The 24,461-nt window shown below is 43.9% G+C and overlaps 1 protein-coding gene across 1 annotated transcript in view; it reads left to right on the top strand.

The window, feature by feature from the left end:
• The window catches only part of TSHR (thyroid stimulating hormone receptor), a 194,606-nt gene that overhangs the window by 152,626 nt on the left and 17,519 nt on the right, over window positions 1–24,461 (top strand). The window contains 4 exon segments of the mRNA XM_069735746.1: window positions 8,468–8,542; window positions 8,850–8,924; window positions 9,604–9,681; window positions 9,755–9,823. Coding sequence (XP_069591847.1) covers window positions 8,468–8,542; window positions 8,850–8,924; window positions 9,604–9,681; window positions 9,755–9,823 — 297 coding nt within the window.

The following is a 24,461-nucleotide window of genomic DNA, read 5'->3' as shown; positions in this document are numbered from 1 at the left end:
CTTTATCCCTGTAGTGAGACATCACGGTGTGCATTATTCCTGTAGTGTGACATCACGGTGTACATTATTCCTGTAATGTGATATCACGGTGTGCATTATCTCTGTAGTGTGATATGACAGGGTGTGTTATCCCTGTAGTTTGACATCACAGTGTGCATTATCCTTGTAGTGTGACATCACGGTGTGCGTTATCTTTGTAGTGTGACATCACGGTGTGCGTTATCCCTGTAGTATGACATCAGTGTGCGTTATCCTTGTAGTGTGACATCACTTTGTGCATTATTTCTATAGTGTGATATCACTGTGAGTTATCCCTGTAGTGTGACATCACAGTGTGCGTTATCCTTGTAGTGTGACATCACTTTGTGCATTATTCCTATAGTGTGACATCACTGTGTGCGTTATCCCTGTAGTGTGACATCACTTTGTGCCTTATTCCTATAGTTCGACATCACTGTGTGCATTATTCTTGTAGTGTGACATCACGGTGTGCATTATTCCTGTAGTGTGACATCATGGTGTGCATCATCCCTGTAGTGTGACATCACAGTGTGCGTGATCCCTGTAGTGTGACCTCACAGTGTGCATTATCCCTGTAGTGTGATATCACTGTATGCTTTATCCCTGTAGTGAGACATCACAGTGTGCATTATTCCTGTAGTGTGACATCACGGTGTACATTATTCCTGTAATGTGATATCACGGTGTGCATTATCTCTGTAGTGTGATATGACAGGGTGTGTTATCCCTGTAGTGTGACATCACAGTGTGCATTATCCTTGTAGTGTGACATCACGGTGTGCGTTATCTTTGTAGTGTGACATCACGGTGTGCGTTATCCCTGTAGTATGACATCAGTGTGCGTTATCCTTGTAGTGTGACATCACTTTGTGCATTATTTCTATAGTGTGATATCACTGTGAGTTATCCCTGTAGTGTGACATCACAGTGTGCGTTATCCTTGTAGTGTGACATCACTTTGTGCATTATTCCTATAGTGTGACATCACTGTGTGCGTTATCCCTGTAGTGTGACATCACTTTGTGCCTTATTCCTATAGTTCGACATCACTGTGTGCATTATTCTTGTAGTGTGACATCACGGTGTGCATTATTCCTGTAGTGTGACATCATGGTGTGCATCATCCCTGTAGTGTGACATCACAGTGTGCGTGATCCCTGTAGTGTGACCTCACAGTGTGCATTATCCCTGTAGTGTGATATCACTGTATGCTTTATCCCTGTAGTGAGACATCACAGTGTGCATTATTCCTGTAGTGTGACATCACGGTGTACATGATTCCTGTAATGTGATATCACGGTGTGCATTATCTCTGTAGTGTGATATGACAGGGTGTGTTATCCCTGTAGTGTGACATCACAGTGTGCATTATCCTTGTAGTGTGACATCACGGTGTGCGTTATCTTTGTAGTGTGACATCACGGTGTGCGTTATCCCTGTAGTATGACATCAGTGTGCGTTATCCTTGTAGTGTGACATCACTTTGTGCATTATTTCTATAGTGTGATATCACTGTGAGTTATCCCTGTAGTGTGACATCACAGTGTGCGTTATCCTTGTAGTGTGACATCACTTTGTGCATTATTCCTATAGTGTGACATCACTGTGTGCGTTATCCCTGTAGTGTGACATCACTTTGTGCCTTATTCCTATAGTTCGACATCACTGTGTGCATTATTCTTGTAGTGTGACATCACGGTGTGCATTATTCCTGTAATGCGATATCAAAGTGTGCGTTATCCCTGTAGTGTAATATCATGGTATGCATTATCCCTGTAGTGTGATATCATGGTGTGCATTATGCCTGTAGTGTGATATCACAGTATGCAGGGCCGGCTACAGGTTTTCGTGGGACCCGAGTGAAAATCTCAGTGGGCCCCTTTAACCTCTTCACGCTGCAGCCCTTTTTCGTTTTTGCGTTTCTGTTTTTCATTCCCCTTACTTCCAGAGCCATAACTTTTCTATTTTTCTGTCAATATGGCCATGTGAAGGCTTGTTTTTTTTTGCGGGACCAGTTGTACTTTTCAATTACATCATTGGTTTTACCATATTTTGTACTCGAAAACGGGAAAAAAATTTCAAGTGCAGTGAAATTGCAAAAAAAAGTGCAAATCCACAACTGTTATTGGATTTTTTTTTAACATGTTCACCAAATGCTAAAACAGACCTGCCATTTTCATTCTCTGGGTCATTACGAGTTTATATATACCAAACATGTATAGGTTCTTTTTATTTCTAAGTGGTGAAAAAAAAAAATCCAAAGTTTGTTAAAAAAAAATAATAAAAATTTGTGTCACCCATAGCGTCTCCATTTTTTGTGATCTAGGGCTGGGTGAGGGCCGAGCTGGTGTTTTTATTGATACCATTATGGTGCAGATAAAATCTTTTGATCACCCTTTATTGCATTTTAATCCAATGTTGCGGCGACCAAAAAACTGTAATTCTGGCGTTTTTACTTTTTTTTCGTTTACCAATCGGATTAATTCTTTTTATAGCTTGATAGATCGCGCGATTCTGAACGCAGCGATACCAAATCTGTGTTTTGTTTGTTTTTTTTTTAAACTGTTTTATTTTGAATGGGGCGATTGTGAAGAGGGGGTTGATTTGAACTTTCATATTTTTTAAAAAAATTTTTTTTTACTTTTTGCATGCTTCAATAGTCTTTATGGGAGACTAGAAGCTGCAATTGCCTGTGTGTGTAGCAGAAATGCTCACTTGCTATGAGCGCCGACCACTGCGGTGCTCATAGCAATCCGGCAATGACAACTACAGGGTTCTCCTGCAGACCCCGGATTGTCATGGTGACTTGTGGTCATGTGACACGGGGGTCGATAGTTGGGATTAGTGATGCACATCCAGTGCAATCACATTAAATGACGTTGTCAGAGATGGACAGCGGCATTTAATGGGTTAACAGCCACGGGTGGATCACGATTCCACCCACGGTTGTTAGGGGCACATGTCATCTGTTCAAAACAACTGATTTGTCCTGTGAAAGATTTAGGCTCAGCGCCGGAGCCCACATCAAAGGGAGGGACACGACATGCCCAGTACATGAACAGCACATGTCGTGAAGGGGTTAAAGGCCCCTTCACATTAAGCAATGCTGCAGCGATACCGACAACGATCCGGATCGCTGCAGCGTCGCTGTTTGGTCGCTGGAGAGCTGTCACACAGACCGCTCTCCAGCGACCAACGATGCCGGTAACCAGGGTAAACATCGGGTAACTAAGCGCAGGGCCGCGCTTAGTAACCCGATGTTTACCCTGGTTACCATGCTAAAAGTAAAAAAAAAACAAACACTAGATACTTACCTACCGCTGTCTGTCCTCCAGCGCTGCGCTCTGCTTCTCTGCTCTCCTCCTGTACTGGCTGTGAGCCGGAAAGCAGAGCGGTGACATCACCGCTCTGCTTTCCGGCTCACAGCCAGTACAGGAGGAGTGCAGAGCACAGCGCTGGAGGACAGACAGCGGTAGGTAAGTATCTAGTGTTTGTTTTTTTTAACTTTTAGCATGGTAACCAGGGTAAACATCGGGTTACTAAGCGCGGCCCTGCGCTTAGTTACCCGATGTTTACCCTGGTTACCAGTGAAGACATCGCTGGATCGGTGTCACACACGCCGATCCAGCGATGTCAGCAGGAGTCCAGCGACGAAATAAAGTTCTGGACTTTATTCAGCGACCAACGATCTCCCAGCAGGGGCCTAATCGTTGGTCGCTGTCACACATAACGATTTCATTAACGATATCGTTGCTACGTCACAAATAGCAACGATATCGTTAACAATATCGTTATGTGTGAAGGTACCTTAACACATACCACGATTCATGAAGCACAGATACGGCAGAGAACTATAGGTATAGTATAATACAAAAGATTTCACTTCTTACATTACATGAGTGATATCAACAGCTCAGAAACCGGACACTATATTCCTCCATACAGTATTATGGGCACCACATAGAGTAGTGTTCCATACAGAATGTGCACCATACAGTTAGGTCCATATATATTTGGACAGAGACAACATTTTTCTAATTTTGGTTATAGACATTACCACAATGAATTTTAAACAAAACAATTCAGATACAGTTGAAGTTCAGACTTTCAGCTTCCATTTGAGGGTATCCACATTAAAATTGGATGAAGGGTTTAGGAGTTTCAGCTCCTTAACATGTGCCACCCTGTTTTTAAAGGGATCAAAAGTAATTGGACAGATTCAATAATTTTAAATAAAATGTTCATTTTTAGTACTTGGTTAAAAACCCTTTGTTGGCAATGACTGCCTGAAGTCTTGAACTCATGATCACCACCAGACGCTGTGTTTCCTCCTTTTTGATGCTCTGCCAGGCCTTCACTGCGGTGGTTGTCAGTTGCTGTTTGTTTGTGGGCCTTTCTGTCTGAAGTTTAGTCTTTAATAAGTAAAATGCATGCTCAATTGGGTTGAGATCATGTGACTGACTTGGCCAATGAAGAATATTCCACTTCTTTGCTTTAATAAACTCCTGGGTTGCTTTGGCTTTATGTTTTGGGTCATTGTCCATCTGTAGTATGAAGCGACGACCAATCAGTTTGGCTGCATTTGGCTGGATCTGAGCACACAGTATGTCTCTGAATACCTCAGAATTCATTCGGCTGCTTCTGTCCTGTGTCACATCATCAATAAACACTAGTGACCCAGTGCCTCTGGCAGCCATGCATGCCCAAGCCATCACACTGCCTCCGCCGTGTTTTACAGATGATGTGGTGTGCTTTAGATCATGAGCTGTACCACGCCTTCGCCATACTTTTCTCTTTCCATCATTCTGGTAGAGGTTGATCTTAGTTTCATCTGTCCAAAGAATGTTCTTCCAGAGCTGTGCTGGCTTTTTTAGATGTTTTTTAGCAAAGTCCAGTCTAGCCTTTTTATTCTTGATGCTTATGAGTGGCTTGCACCGTGCAGTGAACCCTCTGTATTTACTTTCATGCAGTCTTCTCTTTATGGTAGATTTGGATATTGATACGCCTACCTCCTGGAGAGTGTTGTTCACTTGGTTGGCTGTTGTGAAGGGGTTTCTCTTCACCATGGAGATTATTCTGCGATCATCCACCACTGTTGTCTTCCGTGGGTGCCCAGGTCTTTTTGCATTGATGAGTTCACCAGTGCTTTTTTTCTTTCTCAGGATGTACCAAACTGTAGATGTTGCCACTCCTATTATTGTAGCAATTTCTCGGATGGGTTTTTTTCTGTTTTCACAGCTTAAGGATGACTTGTTTCACCTGCATGGAGAGCTCTTTTGACCGCATGTTTACTTCACAGCAAAACCTTCCAAATGCAAGCACCACACCTCAAATCAACTCTAAGCCTTTTATCTGCTTAATTGAGAATGACATAACGAAGGGATTGCCCACACCTGTCCATGAAATAGCCTTGGAGTCAATTGTCCAATTACTTTTGGTCCCTTTAAAAACAGGGTTGCACATGTTAAGGAGCTGAAACTCTTAAACCCTTCATCGAATTTTAATGTGGATACCCTCAAATGAAAGCTGAAAGTCTGAACTTCAATTGAATCTGAATTGTTTTGTTTAAAATTCATTGGGGTAATGTCTATAACCTAAATTAAAGAAAATGTTGTCTCTGTCCAAATATATATGGACCTAACTGTATATTGCTCCATCTACTATATAATTGTCTAAGGGATTGGAATTCCATGACAGACAGAAGCTGCGACCAATGAATATCTGTGACAGACAGACGGAAGTGACCCTTAGACAATTATATAGTAGATTTTTTTATTTTAATTATTTTTTTTAACAGGGATATGGTGCCCACACTGCTGTATACTACGTAGGCTGTTAGATACCGCGTGGCTGCTATATACTACATGGACAGTGTTATATACTGCGTGGGCTGTTATATATTACGTGGCCACTGTTATATACTGCATGGGCAGTGTTATATACTACGTGGCTGCTATATACTGCATGGCCTGTGTTATATATTATGTGGCCAGTGTTATATACTGCATGGCCTGTGTTATATACTACGTCGCCTGTGTTATATACTGCGTGGCTGTGTTATATACTGCGTGGCCACTGGTATATATTGCGTGGTCTGTATTAACGCATCGGGTATTCTACAATATGTATGTATATAGCAGCCACATAGTATATAGCACAGGCCATGTAGTATTTGTCTGCTATATACTACATCGCTCCTATACACTACGTGGCCTGTGCTATATACTATGTGGCTGCTATATACATACATACATACATATTCTAGAATACCCGATGCGTTAGAATCGGGCCACCATCTAGTACAGAATAATGTGCATCATATATTGCTCCATACAGAATAATGTGCATCATATATTGCTCCATACAGAATAATGTGCAGCATATATTGCTCCATACAGTATTATGGGCATCACATAGTGCTCCATACAAAATAATGTGCCCCATATAATGCTCTATACAGAATAATGAGCCCCATATATTGCTCCATACAGAATAATGTGCCCCATATAATGCTACATCCAGAATAATGTGCCCCATATATTGCTCCATCCAGAATCATTGACCCCACATAATGCGCCATACAGAGTAATGGACCCCATATAACGCTCCATACAGAACAATGGACCCCATATAATGCTCTAAACAGAATTATGAGCCCCATATATTGATAAGATGTTCCAGTGTATGATGGGCCCTATATGATGTTCCATATATAATGGGCGCCATATAATGACCCAGTATATGATGTGCCCAATATATTGCTCCAAACAGAATGGGTCCAATATGATGTTCCATATATAATGGGCCCCATATGATCCTCCATATACAATAAGCCCCATATGATGCTCTATATATAATGGGCCCCATATGATGCTTCAAACATAAAAAAAAATGAAATACCTCTCCTTGCTGGCCCCTGCTCTGCTCCGGACTCCTCAGTGTTGCCGTCTTCTGGCTCTCTGTGCTGTGACTGCTCAGGCAGAAGACCCACACTAGTGACAGCATTGCGCCCTCTGACCTTAAACGTCAGAGTCAGAAGGCACCGCAGCGGTGGAGCGGGGAGAGGTATTCGTGATGAGCGAATATACTCGTTACTCGAGATTTCCCGAGCACGCTCGGGTGACCTCCGAGTATTTTTTAGTGCTCGGAGATTTAGTTTTCATCACCTTAGCTGAATGATTTACATCTCTTAGCCAGGTTGATTACATGTGGGGATTCCCTAGCAACCAGGCAACCCCCACATGTACTTATGCTGGCTAATAGATGTAAATCATTTAGCTGCGGCAATGAAAACTAAATCTCCGAGCACTTAAAAATACTCGGAGGACACCTGAGCAACAAGTATACTCGCTCATCACTAATAAGTATCGCAAGCGCCATGGCCCTGAGCAAGCGCGGGGCTCACTTGCGGGTGCTGGCACTGGGTTCCCATAGCGCAATTATTTGTCTGAATAAAAGGTGACCAAAATAATCCTTTTAGGTTGCTGCCACTGGTGGTCCTTGTGGAGCAGGACCACATGGTTACTTGCCAAGCTCCATCTCGCAGGCATCTGTGCTGGGCAGAGGTTTAGGCTGTGTGCACACGTTCTGGATTATTCACGGATTTTTTCGTGTTTTTTTGCGTGGTTTTTCACAACCAAAACGCTTAAAAAAACGCATACATATGCATACCATCATTTATAATGGTTTCCGCAATTTTTGTGCACATGTTGCGTATTTTTCAGCGAAAAATACGCAGCATGTTCATTAATTTTGCGGATTTTAAGCAGATTTCCTACTATATTATTGCATTCGGAATCTCCAGAAAAAAATGTGAAACATCCGCACAAAAAAACACGCCTCTCGATTTTCTCAGGAAATTTCTGCATACTTTCCGGACGTGTGCACATGGCCTTATGTTGGAAGCTCGGTTCGGGCGCCACCTGCTGGAGAAGCTTTCATGTCACTGATACCAGAGTGAGGGGCCAGTGCCTGTTAGTAGTTAACGCACATTTGTAAGCGCTCAGGCCAATGGTGAAGCTGCCGACCCGTTCAGGCTGAGCAGGGGCAGCCAAATCCTGTGCTGTGCTACGCCCGTTGACATCATGCTGATAACGTCCTGATCAGAGCACATATGGCCTAGGTTATAAGCCATCACCCACCTCCCTGGTTAACCCCCTCCTGGTAGAGGACCAGCCATGTAGTCTGACCAATCTTGTGTTAATCAGTATTTGAGGCACGCCGCATCTCATACCTCCACCTGTCACTGATGTGTAGTGACGGGTCGGGTGGAAGGCTGCAATATCCAGGACAGGGAGGTTCAGCTTGCAGAAGATGCATTGCTATCCAGGGCTAGGTCTCTCCTCACTCTGTGCCACTATAGGCACCTATACCTGCACATCCTTCATCACGGGGCTTGGCGTCTCTCGCGCCTGATGAAAACCATTTTCATTTTCTTTTGCTGCAGAGAAATCCGAAGTCTTATGAATCTGAAGAGTATCGAGGTCGGGACGTTCCAGGAGCTGCCGCTGCTGAATTACCTGTGAGTGCTCAGGATGGGGCTGCAGATGTGGATGCACTAGCTGGACTACCCTTCCATCATCCTCCCTACTCTATAAAGAAAGGACGCAGAAGCCTGGACCCCTCTTGGATGCCTTCTCCAACCAAATGATTGTTTTCTTTAAAACAAAATCTTTCTACTCCTGCAGCACAATTATATCCACCTTCTCGGCTCAGGACAGAAGCAATTTGCTTTTCCAGTCCCTTTAATTGCTTGCAGTGCAGTTTGGGGGCAACATGAATGTGGAGAACCTTGCTGTCACCCTGAATGTCTTCTCTTTTTTTCCCAGAGGGATTTTGAACACCGGCCTCTCTATGTTCCCTGATTTAAGCCAAATCCACTCTGTGGTCGGCGGCGTATTCGTGTAAGTCACATGACCCGGCTGTTACATTGTTACACAGAGGGGGATACGTCACATTCACCCATCAGTCCCTAAAGTGAAGCGTACCCTAAAAACTCATTTGTTCAGACTGGCCTACCGCCTCAATGCATTAACCTAACGATCCCTGTGTGGCCTATTTAAAAAAAAAAAAAAAAAAAAATCAGGTTCCTCGCATCATGTTCTCATTCACTTTATGCAGTTAATAGCCCTCTGTGTCTGTACTGCTACATACTTAGGCAGTTAACTGGTTCATGCAGCTTTACATGAACACCCGAGCCTTACACTATGGCTGGTCCGAATAACTAAAGCAATTGTTACCATCCACCTCTCGTGTCTCCCCTTTTCCTCATAGTTTGTAAGCTTGTGATCAGGGCCCTCATTCCTCCTGGTATCTATTTTGAACTGTGATTTCTGTTATGCTGTAATGTCTATTGTCTGTACAAGTCCCCTCTATAATTTGTAAAGCGCTGCGGAATATGTTGGCGCTATATAAATAAAAATTATTATTATTATTATTATGGCCTCATTGCACACACAAGGTGTTCAAAGTGGGCCCAATAGGGTCACGTACAGATGTGACGGCCGCTGTCCCCTGTAGCACAGGGGGAGTCCGTCTTGCTCTATGAGACTTGTAGTTCACTTGTGTTCTTTGTCTCTGCAGGGAGATTGCTGATAATCCGAATATGGAGCTTGTGCCCACCAATGCTTTCCAGGGCCTGACCAGTGGGTTTCTGACCCTGTGAGTAGCGACCAATGATCCTCTACTGATCTGTGGCTTTTCTATCGCATTCATTCCGCTTCTGTCTCTTCAGTAAACTCTACAACAATGGATTTACCGAGCTGCAGAGCCACGCGTTCAACGGCACCAACCTAACTGTTGTGTGAGTACTCACTGACCCCACGGGGCCCCAGCAGTCACAAGGGCCCTCAAACTCCACAGAGAGCTGTGGTCCTTTAAAGACAAAATTCAGCCCTCAAGCCAGTGTGTGGTGTGCTACAGATCCCATTGCGCAAGGGACGGCGGCTGTAAGGCTGGTTTCACATTTGTGGTTGTGTCCACAGTGTTTCTGACGCATACATCCACATGTGTCTTGATTTCATATCTTTAACATTGTAGACGCAGGTGCATGCATTTGCTTACGCATGCGTTTAGTCGCGGTTTGCGGCGGGGCGCGGCTAACGCACCATGTTGCAATTTTTGAGGCAACAAATTTTCGTCAAATATGCGCAGGTATGTGCATGCGGATGAGTACGTTAAAAAAAAGCATTACTGTCTATGGGAACGCATGTTTTTGCATACGCATGCATTCGATGCGCTTCTGTACTTCGGACTGTGCATGTCCAGGAACTGATTTAGACATGCCCATTGAGACACGCCCTCCTGGACATATCGAACGCATGCAAACGCAGCCTTTTCTCCCCGTCATGCGTAAGCTGATGCGGGTAAAACACAGCGTTATCATGCGTTTGCGGATGATATGCTGCGGACACAACCGCAAATGTGAAACCAGCCTAAGAACTACAACCGAAAGACAGCACATGTGATTTTCTCCTAAACCTCCAGCTCACCGACACACACTGTGCACCCGACACGCGCTGCACACCTGTCAAGACTTCCTGGAGGTCCTGTAAGCAAGTCATGTTACCAGACCTGGCACAACTCGCAGGGGAGAAGGTGCTAAAATGAATTATTATTCAACTGCTTCAACATCACCCCACCATAATCATCCAGTGTCTGCAGCAGTAAGGGTATGTGCACACGTCAGGATTTTTTCCTGACAAAATCCTGAGAATTCTGCCAGAAATCCGCGTGCTTTTTTTCGCGCGGAATTTGCACGTTTTTTGCGCGGATTTTTTCCAGATTTTTTGCGTTTTTTTTTTTTTTTTTTTCCTGAATGACCTTTTTGATAGGAAATCCGGAAAAAGATAGAGCATGTCCGGATTTTTTGCGGGATGCATTTTTTTTGCGGAAAAAAACGCTAACATCTGCACAAAAAATGCGGAATGCATTCTAAAAGATAGGATGCATAATGTTAGCGTTTTTTTACCGGATTTATAGCGTTTTTATGGCGAAATTCCGCAAAAAAAAAAGCTAAAAATCCTGACGTGTGCACATACCCTAAGACTTCCCAGATAGTCTGCAGAAGCATTAACTCTAGCCAGGTGGAGTAGACTTGAGTGAAGCCTCCTGTCTGGTGTGACAGCTCAGCATTAGGGATGAGCGAGTGTACTCCTTGCTCAGGTTTTCCCGAGCACGCTCAGGTGACCTCCGAGTATTTGTTAGTGTTCAGAGATTTAGTTTTCATCACGGCAGCTGAATGATTTATAGCTATTAGCCAGGCTGAGTACATGTGGGGGTTGCCTGGTCCTAGGTAATCCCCACATGTACTCAGCCTGGCTAATAGCTTTTAAATCATGCTGCTGAGGTGATGAAAACTTAATCTCCGATCAGTCATAAATACTCGGAGACCACCCGAGCGTGCTCGGGAAAACCCAAGCAACGAGTACACTCGCTCATCACTACTCAGCATCTCTCAAATATTCTTCCCTATCTGACCCATTCTAATTACCTATCAGATGTGTCTCAGTCTTATGGCTTTGACTCGGGACGATAATTTAGGTCAGTCACACGTTCAGTATTTGGTCAGTATTTTACATCAGCATTTGTAAGCCAAAACCAGGAGTGGATGAAAAATGCAAAAGTGGTGACGGGTTTCTATTTTACTTTTCCTCTGACTCGTTCTACTCCTGATTTTGGCTACCAAATACTGATGTAAAATACTGACCAAATACTGATGTGTGAACGTGGCCTTAATCTCTCTGGCAAGGTATCAATCCCATGGGCTTGACTCTTCTGGTGCTTTAATAACAGTCATCTAGCAGGAGGCAGCAACAAAATGCAAAGTCCCCAACCTGAGTGTTAACTGAAAATCAGTAAAATTGTGCATGCAGCTTTGGACGTGACTGGAGTATAAAACAAGATACGAATCAAGATTATTTAGGAATTTACAATGATAGCGGCTGTAATAACACACACTGCAGCAGTGTCCTCACATGGGGTGAAGAAATCTCCGCGTGTTTATAGAGGAGTGGCCGATCTCGAATTCCCTGTGTGTGCGGCGGTGGTTATAAGGGAGATTATCGGGATGTTAGCTCGTCTTGTGCTTGGGTGTAAGGGATCAGATATTTCCTGCCTGCCACTAATACCTATCCTGACCCCTGCTGCACGTTAAGTGGTACTAAGCAAACATCTGCAGATCTGCTGGCGTGGAAAGTGCGTTCGTTCAGAGCGTAGGAGGGCAGACGCCCAGGCGGCACCGATAATTGTACCCCACTCTCCCAGCTTAGAATCATGAGAGATCTTTATAGCCATAAGCATCAGAATGCCCCATTTATGATAACTCCCACTACGAAGAGATGTCAAGAGAGTAAACCAGTTCCTTTCACTCCTAGGTGGTGCCCACCCTAGATTAAATGTCTGCCAGCCTGCACCTCATCTAAGTGCATCGGGACCTCCTGATTATTGGGACAGCAGAGAGCAGGCAAAAGAAGGATTTAGTATTTTCAACATGCTGCACTTGAGCCTCGTCAGGGAAGATACGCTGCCACCCGAGTTGTGTGAAGGGGAAAAAGAGGTCTTACAGTAGCTAGCTTCAACCTCTCTAATCAGAATACTAGAATGCTGGGCTGAAGATGGCGTGTGGATTGGGGAGTCGTGAGGGATAGCTAGAAGCAAGCGTGTGTGTGGGAATGGTGAGGGATAGCTGGAAGTGAACGTGTGTAGGGGAGTGCTATGCTCCTCTGGGAAATGTAATATGCAGATTGCCTCTTCAGAGAAAAAGAGGACTTGAACTCTACAGCGCCACCTGTTGGAAGTCACAATCAACCCTTTAATGAGTCTTGCAATATGACTTAGGCCCCTTTCACACATCATAGTAACATAGTAACATAGTAACATAGTTAGTAAGGCCGAAAAAAGACATTTGTCCATCCAGTTCAGCCTATATTCCATCATAATAAATACCCAGATCTACGTCCTTCTACAGAACCTAATAATTGTATGATACAATATTGTTCTGCTCCAGGAAGACATCCAGGCCTCTCTTGAACCCCTCGACTGAGTTCGCCATCACCACCTCCTCAGGCAAGCAATTCCAGATTCTCACTGCCCTAACAGTAAAGAATCCTCTTCTATGTTGGTGGAAAAACCTTCTCTCCTCCAGACGCAAAGAATGCCCCCTTGTGCCCGTCACCTTCCTTGGTATAAACAGATCCTCAGCGAGATATTTGTATTGTCCCCTTATATACTTATACATGGTTATTAGATCGCCCCTCAGTCGTCTTTTTTCTAGACTAAATAATCCTAATTTCGCTAATCTATCTGGGTATTGTAGTTCTCCCATCCCCTTTATTAATTTTGTTGCCCTCCTTTGTACTCTCTCTAGTTCCATTATATCCTTCCTGAGCACCGGTGCCCAAAACTGGACACAGTACTCCATGTGCGGTCTAACTAGGGATTTGTACAGAGGCAGTATAATGCTCTCATCATGTGTATCCAGACCTCTTTTAATGCACCCCATGATCCTGTTTGCCTTGGCAGCTGCTGCCTGGCACTGGCTGCTCCAGGTAAGTTTATCATTAACTAGGATCCCCAAGTCCTTCTCCCTGTCAGATTTACCCAGTGGTTTCCCGTTCAGTGTGTAATGGTGATATTGATTCCCTCTTCCCATGTGTATAACCTTACATTTATCATTGTTAAACCTCATCTGCCACCTTTCAGCCCAAGTTTCCAACTTATCCAGATCCATCTGTAGCAGAATACTATCTTCTCTTGTATTAACTGCTTTACATAGTTTTGTATCATCTGCAAATATCGATATTTTACTGTGTAAACCTTCTACCAGATCATTAATGAATATGTTGAAGAGAACAGGTCCCAATACTGACCCCTGCGGTACCCCACTGGTCACAGCGACCCAGTTAGAGACTATACCATTTATAACCACCCTCTGCTTTCTATCACTAAGCCAGTTACTAACCCATTTACACACAATTTCCCCCAGACCAAGCATTCTCATTTTGTGTACCAACCTCTTGTGCGGCACGGTATCAAACGCTTTGGAAAAATCGAGATATACCACGTCCAATGACTCACCGTGGTCCAGTCTATAGCTTACCTCTTCATAAAAACTGATTAGATTGGTTTGACAGGAGCGATTTCTCATAAACCCATGCTGATATGGAGTTAAACAGTTATTCTCATTGAGATAATCCAGAATAACATCCCTTAGAAACCCTTCAAATATTTTACCAACAATAGAGGTTAGACTTAATGGCCTATAATTTCCAGGTTCACTTTTAGAGCCCTTTTTGAATATTGGCACCACATTTGCTATGCGCCAGTCCTGCGGAACAGACCCTGTCGCTATAGAGTCACTAAAAATAAGAAATAATGGTTTATCTATTACATTACTTAGTTCTCTTAGTACTCGTGGGTGTATGCCATCCGGACCCGGAGATTTATCTATTTTAATCTTATTTAGCCGGTTTCGCACCTCTTCTTGGGTTAGATTGGTGACCCTTAATATATGGTTTTCATTGTTTCTTGGGATTTCACCTAGCATTTCATTTTCCACCGTGAATACCGTGGAGAAGAAGGTGTTTAATATGTTAGCTTTTTCCTCGTCATCTACAACCATTCTTTCCTCACTATTTTTTAAGGGGCCTACATTTTCAGTTTTTATTCTTTTACTATTGATATAGTTGAAGAACAGTTTGGGATTAGTTTTACTCTCCTTAGCAATGTGCTTCTCTGTTTCCTTTTTGGCAGCTTTAATTAGTTTTTTAGATAAAGTATTTTTCTCCCTATAGTTTTTTAGAGCTTCAATGGTGCCATCCTGCTTTAGTAGTGCAAATGCTTTCTTTTTACTGTTAATTGCCTGTCTTACTTCTTTGTTTAGCCACATTGGGTTTTTCCTATTTCTAGTCCTTTTATTCCCACAAGGTATAAACCGCTTACACTGCCTATTTAGGATGTTCTTAAACATTTCCCATTTATTATCTGTATTCTTATTTCTGAGGATATTGTCCCAGTCTACCAGATTAAGGGCATCTCTAAGCTGTTCAAACTTTGCCTTCCTAAAGTTCAATGTTTTTGTGACTCCCTGACAAGTCCCCCTAGTGAAAGACAGGTGAAACTGCACAATATTGTGGTCGCTATTTCCTAAATGCCCGACCACCTGCAGATTTGTTATTCTGTCAGGTCTATCAGTTTTGCTATCAGTCACAATCTGTCGAATTTTGAAAAAAAAAACGGATCCGGCGACTGATGCCGCCGGATCCATTATTTTTCTCATAGACTTGTATTAGCGACGGATTGCGACAGATGGCCTCACGTTTCTCCTTGTGGAGAGTGACATACCAGCTCTGGCTTGTCAAGATAAGGAGGCTTACTCGCCGTGCAATGCTCTTCAGAGAAAAAGAGGACTTGATCTCTATAGCGCCACCTGTTGGAAGTAGCGATCCTACAAGTCACAATCAACCCTTTAACGAGTGGTGCTATAGAGTTCAAGTCCTCTTTTTCTCTGAAGAAGCAATTTGCATTTTAAATTTCCCAGAGGAGCATAAGCGAATAAGCCTCCTTACCTCGACAAGCCAGAGCTGGTATGTCACTCTCCACAAGGAGAAACCCTACCCCTTAGGCCGGGATCACACACAGCGAGATACGGCCGAGTCTCGCAGGTTAAAAACAAGCTCTGGCACCGGAGCTCCGGAGTGCCGGTGCCAGAGCTTGTTTTTAACCTGCGAGACTCGGCCGTATCTCGCTGTAGTGTGACTCCGGCCTTAGACCTCAGTCCAGAGCCTCTCACCTAGTCAAATCAGTTCTCATGCTTCGCACTGACGAGGGCCAACAGCCCAAAACACTGTGTCTGCGAATTGAGATACTGATTTGGCTTTTATATTAAGTCATATTGCAAAACTCGTTAAAGGGTTGATTGCGACTTGTAAGATCGCTACTTCAAACAGGTGGCGCTATAGAGTTCAAGTCCTCTTTTTCTCTGAAGAGGCAATTTACATGTAGGGGAGTGGTGAGGGATAGCTGTAAGTGAGCGTGTATGGGGGAGTCATGAGGGATACCCAGAAGCAAGCGTGTTTGGGGAGTTGTGAGGGATAGCCATAAGCAAAAGTGTACAAGGGAGTCGTGAAAGATAGCCGGAAGAGAGCATGTATGAGGAGTCGTGAGGGATAGCTAGAAGTGAGCGTGTATGGGGGAGTGGTGAGGGATAGCCGGAAGTGAGCGGTATATGTGAGTCTTGACTGACAGCTAGAAGGGAGCACGTATGGAGGAGTCATAAGAGATAGCTGGAATTTAGCATGTGTATGGGGAGTCCTGAGGGATAGCCGGTAGCGAAAGTGTACAGGGAAGTTGTGAGGGATAGCCAAAATAGAGAGTTTATGGGGGAGTTGTGAGCGATAGCTGGAAGTGAGCAAGTGGGAGGAGGGGAGTCATAAGAGATAGCCAGAAGCGAGGGGGGAAAAAAGTTGAAACCCAGCCGGAAGCAAGCATGCATGGGGGAGTGGTGAGGAGTAGCTAGAAGTGACAGTGTCTGGAAGAGTAGTAAGTGATAGCTACAAGTGAGCATGTGGCAAGGGGAGTTATAAGGGATAGCTTGAAGAGAGTGTGTGTGGAGGAGTCGTGAGGGACAGCTGGAAGCGAGCATGTATAGGGGAATTTTGAGATATAACTAGAAGAAAGGGTGTATAGGAAAGTCGTGAGAGACAGCCGGAAGCGAGAGTGTATGTGGAAGTCATGAGGAATAGCCAGAAGAGAGATTGTTTGGGGTAGTCATGAGCGATAGGCTTCTTTCACACTTCCGTTGTTTAGGGGCCGTCGCAATGCATTGTTCTGTGGAAAAATCGCATCCTGCAAAGTTGCCCGAATTTGCACAACGTCCATCGGTATATTGCGCCGATGCTTAGCGACGGCCCCGTACCGACAGAAGTGTGAAAGAAGCCATAGCTAGAAGCGATCATGTGTGGGAGAGTCGTAAGCAATAGCTGGGAGCGTATATGGGGAGTAGCAATGGATAGCCGGAAGAGAAAAATAGCTAAAACCCAGTGTGTATGAGGGAGTCGTGAGGGATACCTGGAAGAAAGCTTGTATGGGGGAGTCGTGAGGGATAGCCGGAAGCGAGTGTGTATGGAAGAGTTGTGAGGGATAGCCGGAAGCGAGCTTTTATGGGGGAGTTGTAAGTGATAAAGTGAGCATGTGGGGAGGAGAGTCATAAGGGATAGCTGAAAGCAAGAGAGAAAATAGCTGAAAGCAAATGTATATGGGGGAGTGACAAGGGATAGATGGAAGCGAGCATCTATAGGCAATTTTTGAGGGATAGCTAGAAGTGAACATGTATGGAGGAGTTGTAAGAGATAGCTGGAAGTCAGCATGTGGGGGGGATCATAAGGGATGGAAGCGAGGGGGAAAATAGCTGGAAGCAAGCGTATATGGGGGAGTAATGAGGAATAGATGGAAGCGAGCATGTATAGGTGAGTTTTGAGAGATAACTGGAAGTGGGAGTCATAAGGGATAGCTGGAAGTGAAAGGGAAAGTAGCTGGAAGCAAGCATGTTTGGAAGAGTTATAAGAGATAGTTGGAAGTGAGCATTATTATGGGGGAGATGGGAGGGATAGCCGTAAGTGAGTATATATAGTGTAGTCATGAGGCATAGCCGTAAGTGGGCATATGTGTGTATGGGTGAGTCAGGAAAGATAGCTTGGAAGCGAGCAAGTGTGTGAATAGAGAGTCGGGAGTGATAGCTAGAATAAGCTTTTGGACAACGGTTATATAAAGCAAATAACTAACTTAGCTCCCTCCCCACAGAAAAGACAAGCAGAATTCCCTTCATCTGGAGAAAAATAGGTTCAATCTCCACGGAGGATAAGCATTCTTCCACATGTGAATCTGGAGCTATCACCTCAGGAGCTGGGTCTCTAATGTAAAAATCAGTGAATCGTTTGCCCAGTAACCTAAGGAGGCAGTTCTTTACTGTAAGAGCAATGAATCTGTAGAGTAGGCACTCAGGATCTGCTTCCCTATGGTAAGAGCAGTCATTATTAGAATCTGGTCACAGCAGTAACAGGCAATTGCTTACAAAAAGCCTTACAAGACAAATTAGTTAGCACAAAGTACAACAAATGATCCATGAAAATATACGGACTGGTCTTTGGGCTATGTGCACACGTTGAGGATTTGCCTGTGGATTTTTTAGCACTGAAACCGCATCTCTTGGCAGAAAACGCAGGTAAAAATCCGCGCGTTTTTTGTGCGGATTTGATGCGTTTTTGAAAGCTAAATAAAGATCTATTATTGAGCAAAAAAAAAAAGATTTGTGATGTAATTTCTTGTCCAACCTCCTCTTTTACATTTGTCCAACCCACACTCCATTACACACAGACAGCCACAGACAGACAGGTAGATAGACAGACAGACAGATACACTATGTGCAGAATTATTAGGCAAGTTGTATTTCGATCACATGATACTTTTTATACATGTTGTCCTACTCCAAGCTGTTCAGGCTTTATAACCATCTACCAATTAAGTAAATCAGGTGATGTGCATCTCCGTAATGAGGAGGGGTGCACTGTTGTCTAATGACTAGTGTTGAGCATTCCGATACTGCAAATATCGTGTATCGGCCGATATTCGCTGTTTTGGAATTCCGATACCGAGTTCCGATACTTTTCCGATATCGGATACCAGAATCGGAAGTTCCCATAGTGCAATGATGCACTATAATGGAGTGTGGGCGGTGCGTGGGTGGAGACTGCGTGTGTGTGTGTGTGCGGGCGGGGTCTGTGCGGGCCTGCCGGGGCTCTGTGCGGGCCTGCCGGGGATCTGTGCGGGCCTGCCAGGGCTCTGTACGGGCCTGCCGGGGCTCTGTACGGGCCTGCCGAGGCTCTGTGCGGGCTGCCGGGGCTCAGTGCGGGCTGCCGGGGTTCTGTGCGTGTGTGCAGGCATCATCCAATGGGACAACAAGTCCCATCAGATGATGCCTGCTACAGTGACAGTGATTGACACATTAACCAATGATGGGACAGTAGTAGTCCCATCATCCGGCTAATGTGTTGAATGTAAAAAAAAAATACTACATACATACTACATACATACAACATACATACAATACATATAAATAGACATACAGTACATATAACATAGAGTACATACTCACCATCACTTGTCACTTTGTTCCCCGAAGCCAGTGTCATCTGTAAATAATATTAAAATAACAAACAACCAATATACTCCCTGTCCGCAGAAATCCACGAGTGTCCCACGATGATCTCCCGTGGAGAATGGCAGCATCAGCTGATGCGACCTCTCTCCATGGGCTCCAGGAATCCAATGACGGGAGGAAGGTATCCTTCCGCACTGTATTCCACCGCCGCTGTAGAAAAAAATTCCCTAGTCTAACTTTTGGCATTGCTGTGTGAGAAATTTTCCCACGCAACAATTGCCATAAAGTAAGACTTTGAACTATAGTAACCTCAGTGATGCACTGCAGGAGCCATTGTCTCCTGTCAGTGTGTCACTGAGGGTCCTATAGAGCAGTGACATCACCCAATGTCACTGTTCTATAGGGGAGATAGTCATGGGACACTCGTTATTAATTGGACTACGGCGGACAGGTAGTATACGGTTTATTATTTTACATTTTTTGCAGGCGCTGAAGTATGGTAAGTATGGTTAAATGAACAATATTAGAATACTTTTTTCCTAATGTGTGCGTGTTTTATTAACCCTTTATTACTATTGGATTAATAATGGATAGGCGTCTTATTGACGCCTCTCCGTTATTAACCCGGCTTAATGTCACCTTACAATAGCAAGGTGACATTAACCCCTTATTACCCCATATCCCACCGCTACACGGGAGTGGGAAGAGAGGGGCAGGGTGCTGGAATTGGCGCATCTTACAGATGCACCATTTCTCGGGCGGCTGCGGACTGGTATTTGTAGCCGGGGGGGGGGGGGGGGCAATATCCATGGCCCCTCTCTAGGCTATGAATATCAGCCCGCAGCTGTCTGCATAGCCTTTCTGGCTATAAAATATAGGGGGACCCCATGTCATTTTTTGGGGGGTCCCCTTATTTTAATAGCCAGTAAAGGCTACGCAGACAGCTGCGGGCTGATATTCATAGCAGGCTACAAATATTGGCCCCCAGCCAACGATTTCCCCCACAGCGCAGAAAATTGCGCGGGAGCCCACGTCAGTTTTTTCCATTTTTTTTAAATTAAACTCTCATTAAGGCCTCTTTCACACTTGCATCGGTACGGGTCCGTCGCTATGCGCACAGATCCTCGGCAGGCCCATACAGAGCCCCAGCAGGCTCGTACAGACCCCCGGCAGCCCGCACAGAGCCCCGGCAGGCCCACACAGACCCCCAGCAGCCCGCACAGAGCCCTGAGAGGCCCGTACAGATCCCCGGAAGGCCCGCACAGACCCCGCCTGCACACCCAGACACGCACAGTGTCCGCCCACGCACCGCCCACACTCTTTCCCCCTCCGGAACAGGATGTAGAAGGACAGAAAGGGGTTATTTACATTCCGATATTTGTGTCTCATTGACTTGCATTGGTATCGGGTATCGGTATCGGCGATATCCAATATTTTTTGGATATCGGCCGATCCAATCCGATACCGATACTTCTGGATATCGGAAGGTATCGTTCAACACTACTAATTTACATTAAAACCCTATATAAGGTGTGCTTAATTATTAGGCAACTTCCTTTCCTTTGGCAAAATGGGTCAGAAGAGAGATTTGACGGGCTCTGTAAAGTCCAAAATTGTGAGATGTCTTGCAGAGGGATGCAGCAGTCTTGAAAATGCTAAACTTTTAAAGCGTGATCACCGAACAATCAAGCAATTCATGGCAAATAGCCAACGGGGTTGCAAGAAGCGTGTTGGGCAAAAAAGGCGCAAAATAACTGCACATGAATTGAGGAAAATCAAGCATGAAGCTACCAAGATGTCATTTGCCACCAGTTTTGCCATATTTCAGAGCTGCAACATTACTGGAATAACAAAAAGCACAAGGTGTGCGATACTCAGGGACATGGCCAAGGTAAGGAAGGCTTGAAAAATGACCACCTTTGAATAGGAAACATAAGATAAAACATCAAGAGTGGGCCAAGAAATATCTTAAGACTGACTTTTCAAAGGTTTTATGGACTGATGAAATGAGAGTGACTCTTGATGGGCCAGAGGCTGGATCAGTAAAGGGCAGAGAGCTCCACTCCGACTCAGACGCCAGCAAGGTGGAGGTGGGGTACTGGTATAGGCTGGTATCATCAAAAATGAACTTGTGGGACATTTTCAGGTTGAGGATGGAGTGAAAATCAACTCCCAGACCTACTGCCAGTTTCTGGAAGACAATTTCTTCAAGCAATGGTACAGGAAGAAGTCGGTATCGTTCAAGAAAAACATGATTTTCATGCAGGACAATGCTCCATCACATGCCTCCAACTACTCCACAGCGTGGCTGGCCAGTAAAGGTCTCAAAGAAGAAAAAATGACATGGCCCCCTTGTTCACCTGATCTGAACCCCATAGAGAACCTGTGGTCCCTCATAAAATGTGAGATCTACAGGGAGGGAAAACAGTCCACCTCTCGGAACAGTGTCTGGGAGGCTGTGGTGACTGCTGCACGCAATGTTCATCGTAAACAGATCAAGCAACTGACAGAATCTATCGATGGAAGGCTGCTGAGTGTCATCATAAAGAAAGGTGGCTATATTGTCACTAATTTTTTTTTTGGCGGGGGGTTGTTTTTGCATGTCAGAAATGTTTATTTCTAAATTTCGTGCAGTTATATTGGTTTACCTGGTGAAAATAAACAAGTGAGATGGGAATATATTTGATTTTCATTAAGTTGCCTAATAATTCTGCACAGTAATAGTTACCTGCACAAACAGATATCCTCCTAACATAGCCAAATCTAAAAAAAAGCCACTCCAACTTCCAAAAATATTAAGCTTTGATATTTGAGTCTTTTGGGTTGATTGAGAACATAGTTGTTGATCAATAATAAAAAATAATCCTCTAAAATACAGCTTGCTTAATAATTCTGCACACAGTGTATATATGGGATAGATAGATCTATAGATAATATTTATCGATCTATGTATAGATCTATCTATCTCATTCCTTCTATCTATAGATAGAAAGCTAGATACAGTGGGGCAAAAAAGTATTTAGTCAGTCAGCAATAGTGCAAGTTCCACCACTTAAAAAGATGAGAGGCGTCTGTAATTTACATCATAGGTAGACCTCAACTATGCGAGGCAAACTGAGAAAAAAAAATCCAGAAAATCACATTGTCTGTTTTTTTAACATTTTATTTGCATATTATGGTGGAAAATAAGTATTTGGTCAGAAACAAAATTTCATCTCAATACTTTGTAATATATCCTTTGTTGGCAATGACAGAGGTCAAACGTTTTCTGTAAGTCTTCACAAGGTTGCCACACACTCTTGTTGGTATGTTGGCCCATTCCTCCATGCAGATCTCCTCTAGAGCAGTGATGTTTTTGGCTTTTCACTTGGCAACACGGACTTTCAACTCCCTCCAAAGGTTTTCTATAGGGTTGAGATCTGGAGACTGGCTAGGCCACTCCAGGACCTTGAAATGCTTCTTACGAAGCCACTCCTTCGTTGCCCTGGTGGTGTGCTTTGGATCATTGTCATGTTGAAAGACCCAGCCACGTTTCATCTTCAATGCCCTTGCTGATGGAAGGAGGTTTGCACTCAAAATCTCACGATACATGGCCCCATTCATTCTTTCATGTACCCGGATCAGTCGTCCTGGCCCCTTGGCAGAGAAACAGCCCCAAAGCATGATGTTTCCACCACCATGCTTTACAGTAGGTATGGTGTTTGATGGATGCAACTCAGTATTCTTTTTCCTCCAAACACGACAAGTTGTGTTTCTACCAAACAGTTCCAGTTTGGTTTCATCAGACCATAGGACATTCTCCCAAAACTCCTCTGGATCATCCAAATGCTCTCTAGCAAACTTCAGACGGGCCCGGACATGTACTGGCTTAAGCAGTGGGACACGTCTGGCACTGCAGGATCTGAGTCCATGGTGGCGTAGTGTGTTACTTATGGTAGGCCTTGTTACATTGGTCCCAGCTCTCTGCAGTTCATTCATTAGGTCCCCCCGCGTGGTTCTGGGATTTTTGCTCACCGTTCTTGTGATCATTCTGACCCCACGGGGTGGGATTTTGCGTGGAGCCCCAGATCGAGGGAGATTATCAGTGGTCTTGTATGTCTTCCATTTTCTAATTATTGCTCCCACTGTTGATTTCTTCACTCCAAGCTGGTTGGCTATTGCAGATTCAGTCTTGCCAGCCTGGTGCAGGGCTACAATTTTGTTTCTGGTGTCCTTTGACAGCTCTTTGGTCTTCACCATAGTGGAGTTTGGAGTCAGACTGTTTGAGGGTGTGCACAGGTGTCTTTTTATACTGATAACAAGTTTAAACAGGTGCCATTACTACAGGTAATGAGTGCAGGAAAGAGGAGACTCTTAAAGAAGAAGTTACAGGTCTGTGAGAGCCAGAAATCTTGATTGTTTGTTTCTGACCAAATACTTATTTTCCACCATAATATGCAAATAAAATGTTAAAAAAACAGACAATGTGATTTTCTGGATTTTTTTTTCTCAGTTTGTCTCCCATAGTTGAGGTCTACCTATGATGTAAATTACAGACGCCTCTCATCTTTTTAAGTGGTGGAACTTGCACTATTGCTGACTGACTAAATACTTTTTTGCCCCACTGTAGATATGGGATAGATAGATAGATGGATAGATAGATAGATAGATAGAAGGAATGAGATAGATAGGTAGATCTATAGATAGATAGAAGGAATGAGAGATAGATAGAAGGAATGAGATAGATCTATAGATGCATAGATATATCTATTCATTTGTCTATGGATAGATATTAGTAATGAGCGAGTATATTCTTTGCTTGCCTTTTCCCGAGCATGCTCGGGTGGTCTCTGAGTATTTGTTAGTGTTCAGAGATTAAGTTTTCAATGCCGCAGCTGGATGATTTACAGCTATTAGCCAGGCTGAGTACATGTGGGGGTTGCCTGGTTGCTAGGGAATCCCCACATGTAATTAAGCTGGCTAATAGCTGTAAATCATTCAGCCTGGGCAATGGAAACTTAGTCTCCGAACACTAACAAATTCTCGGAGATCACCCGAGCGTGCTCGGGAAAACCCAAGCAACGAGTATACTCGCTCATCATTAATAGATATATCTATGGATAGATATATGGATAGTTAGATAGATATATGGATATATCTATCGATATATCTATCGATCTATCTATAAATATATCTATCTATAAATATATCTATAGATAGATACAGATCTATATATCTATCTATAGATAGATATATCTATAGTTATATAATAGCAAGGCCAATGTTTATTAATGAACAATATGTT

The sequence above is a fragment of the Ranitomeya imitator genome, chromosome 1 (genome assembly GCF_032444005.1).
Source record: "Ranitomeya imitator isolate aRanImi1 chromosome 1, aRanImi1.pri, whole genome shotgun sequence".
Lineage (NCBI taxonomy): Eukaryota > Metazoa > Chordata > Amphibia > Anura > Dendrobatidae > Ranitomeya > Ranitomeya imitator.
This window is presented reverse-complemented; position numbering and strand designations above follow the sequence as displayed.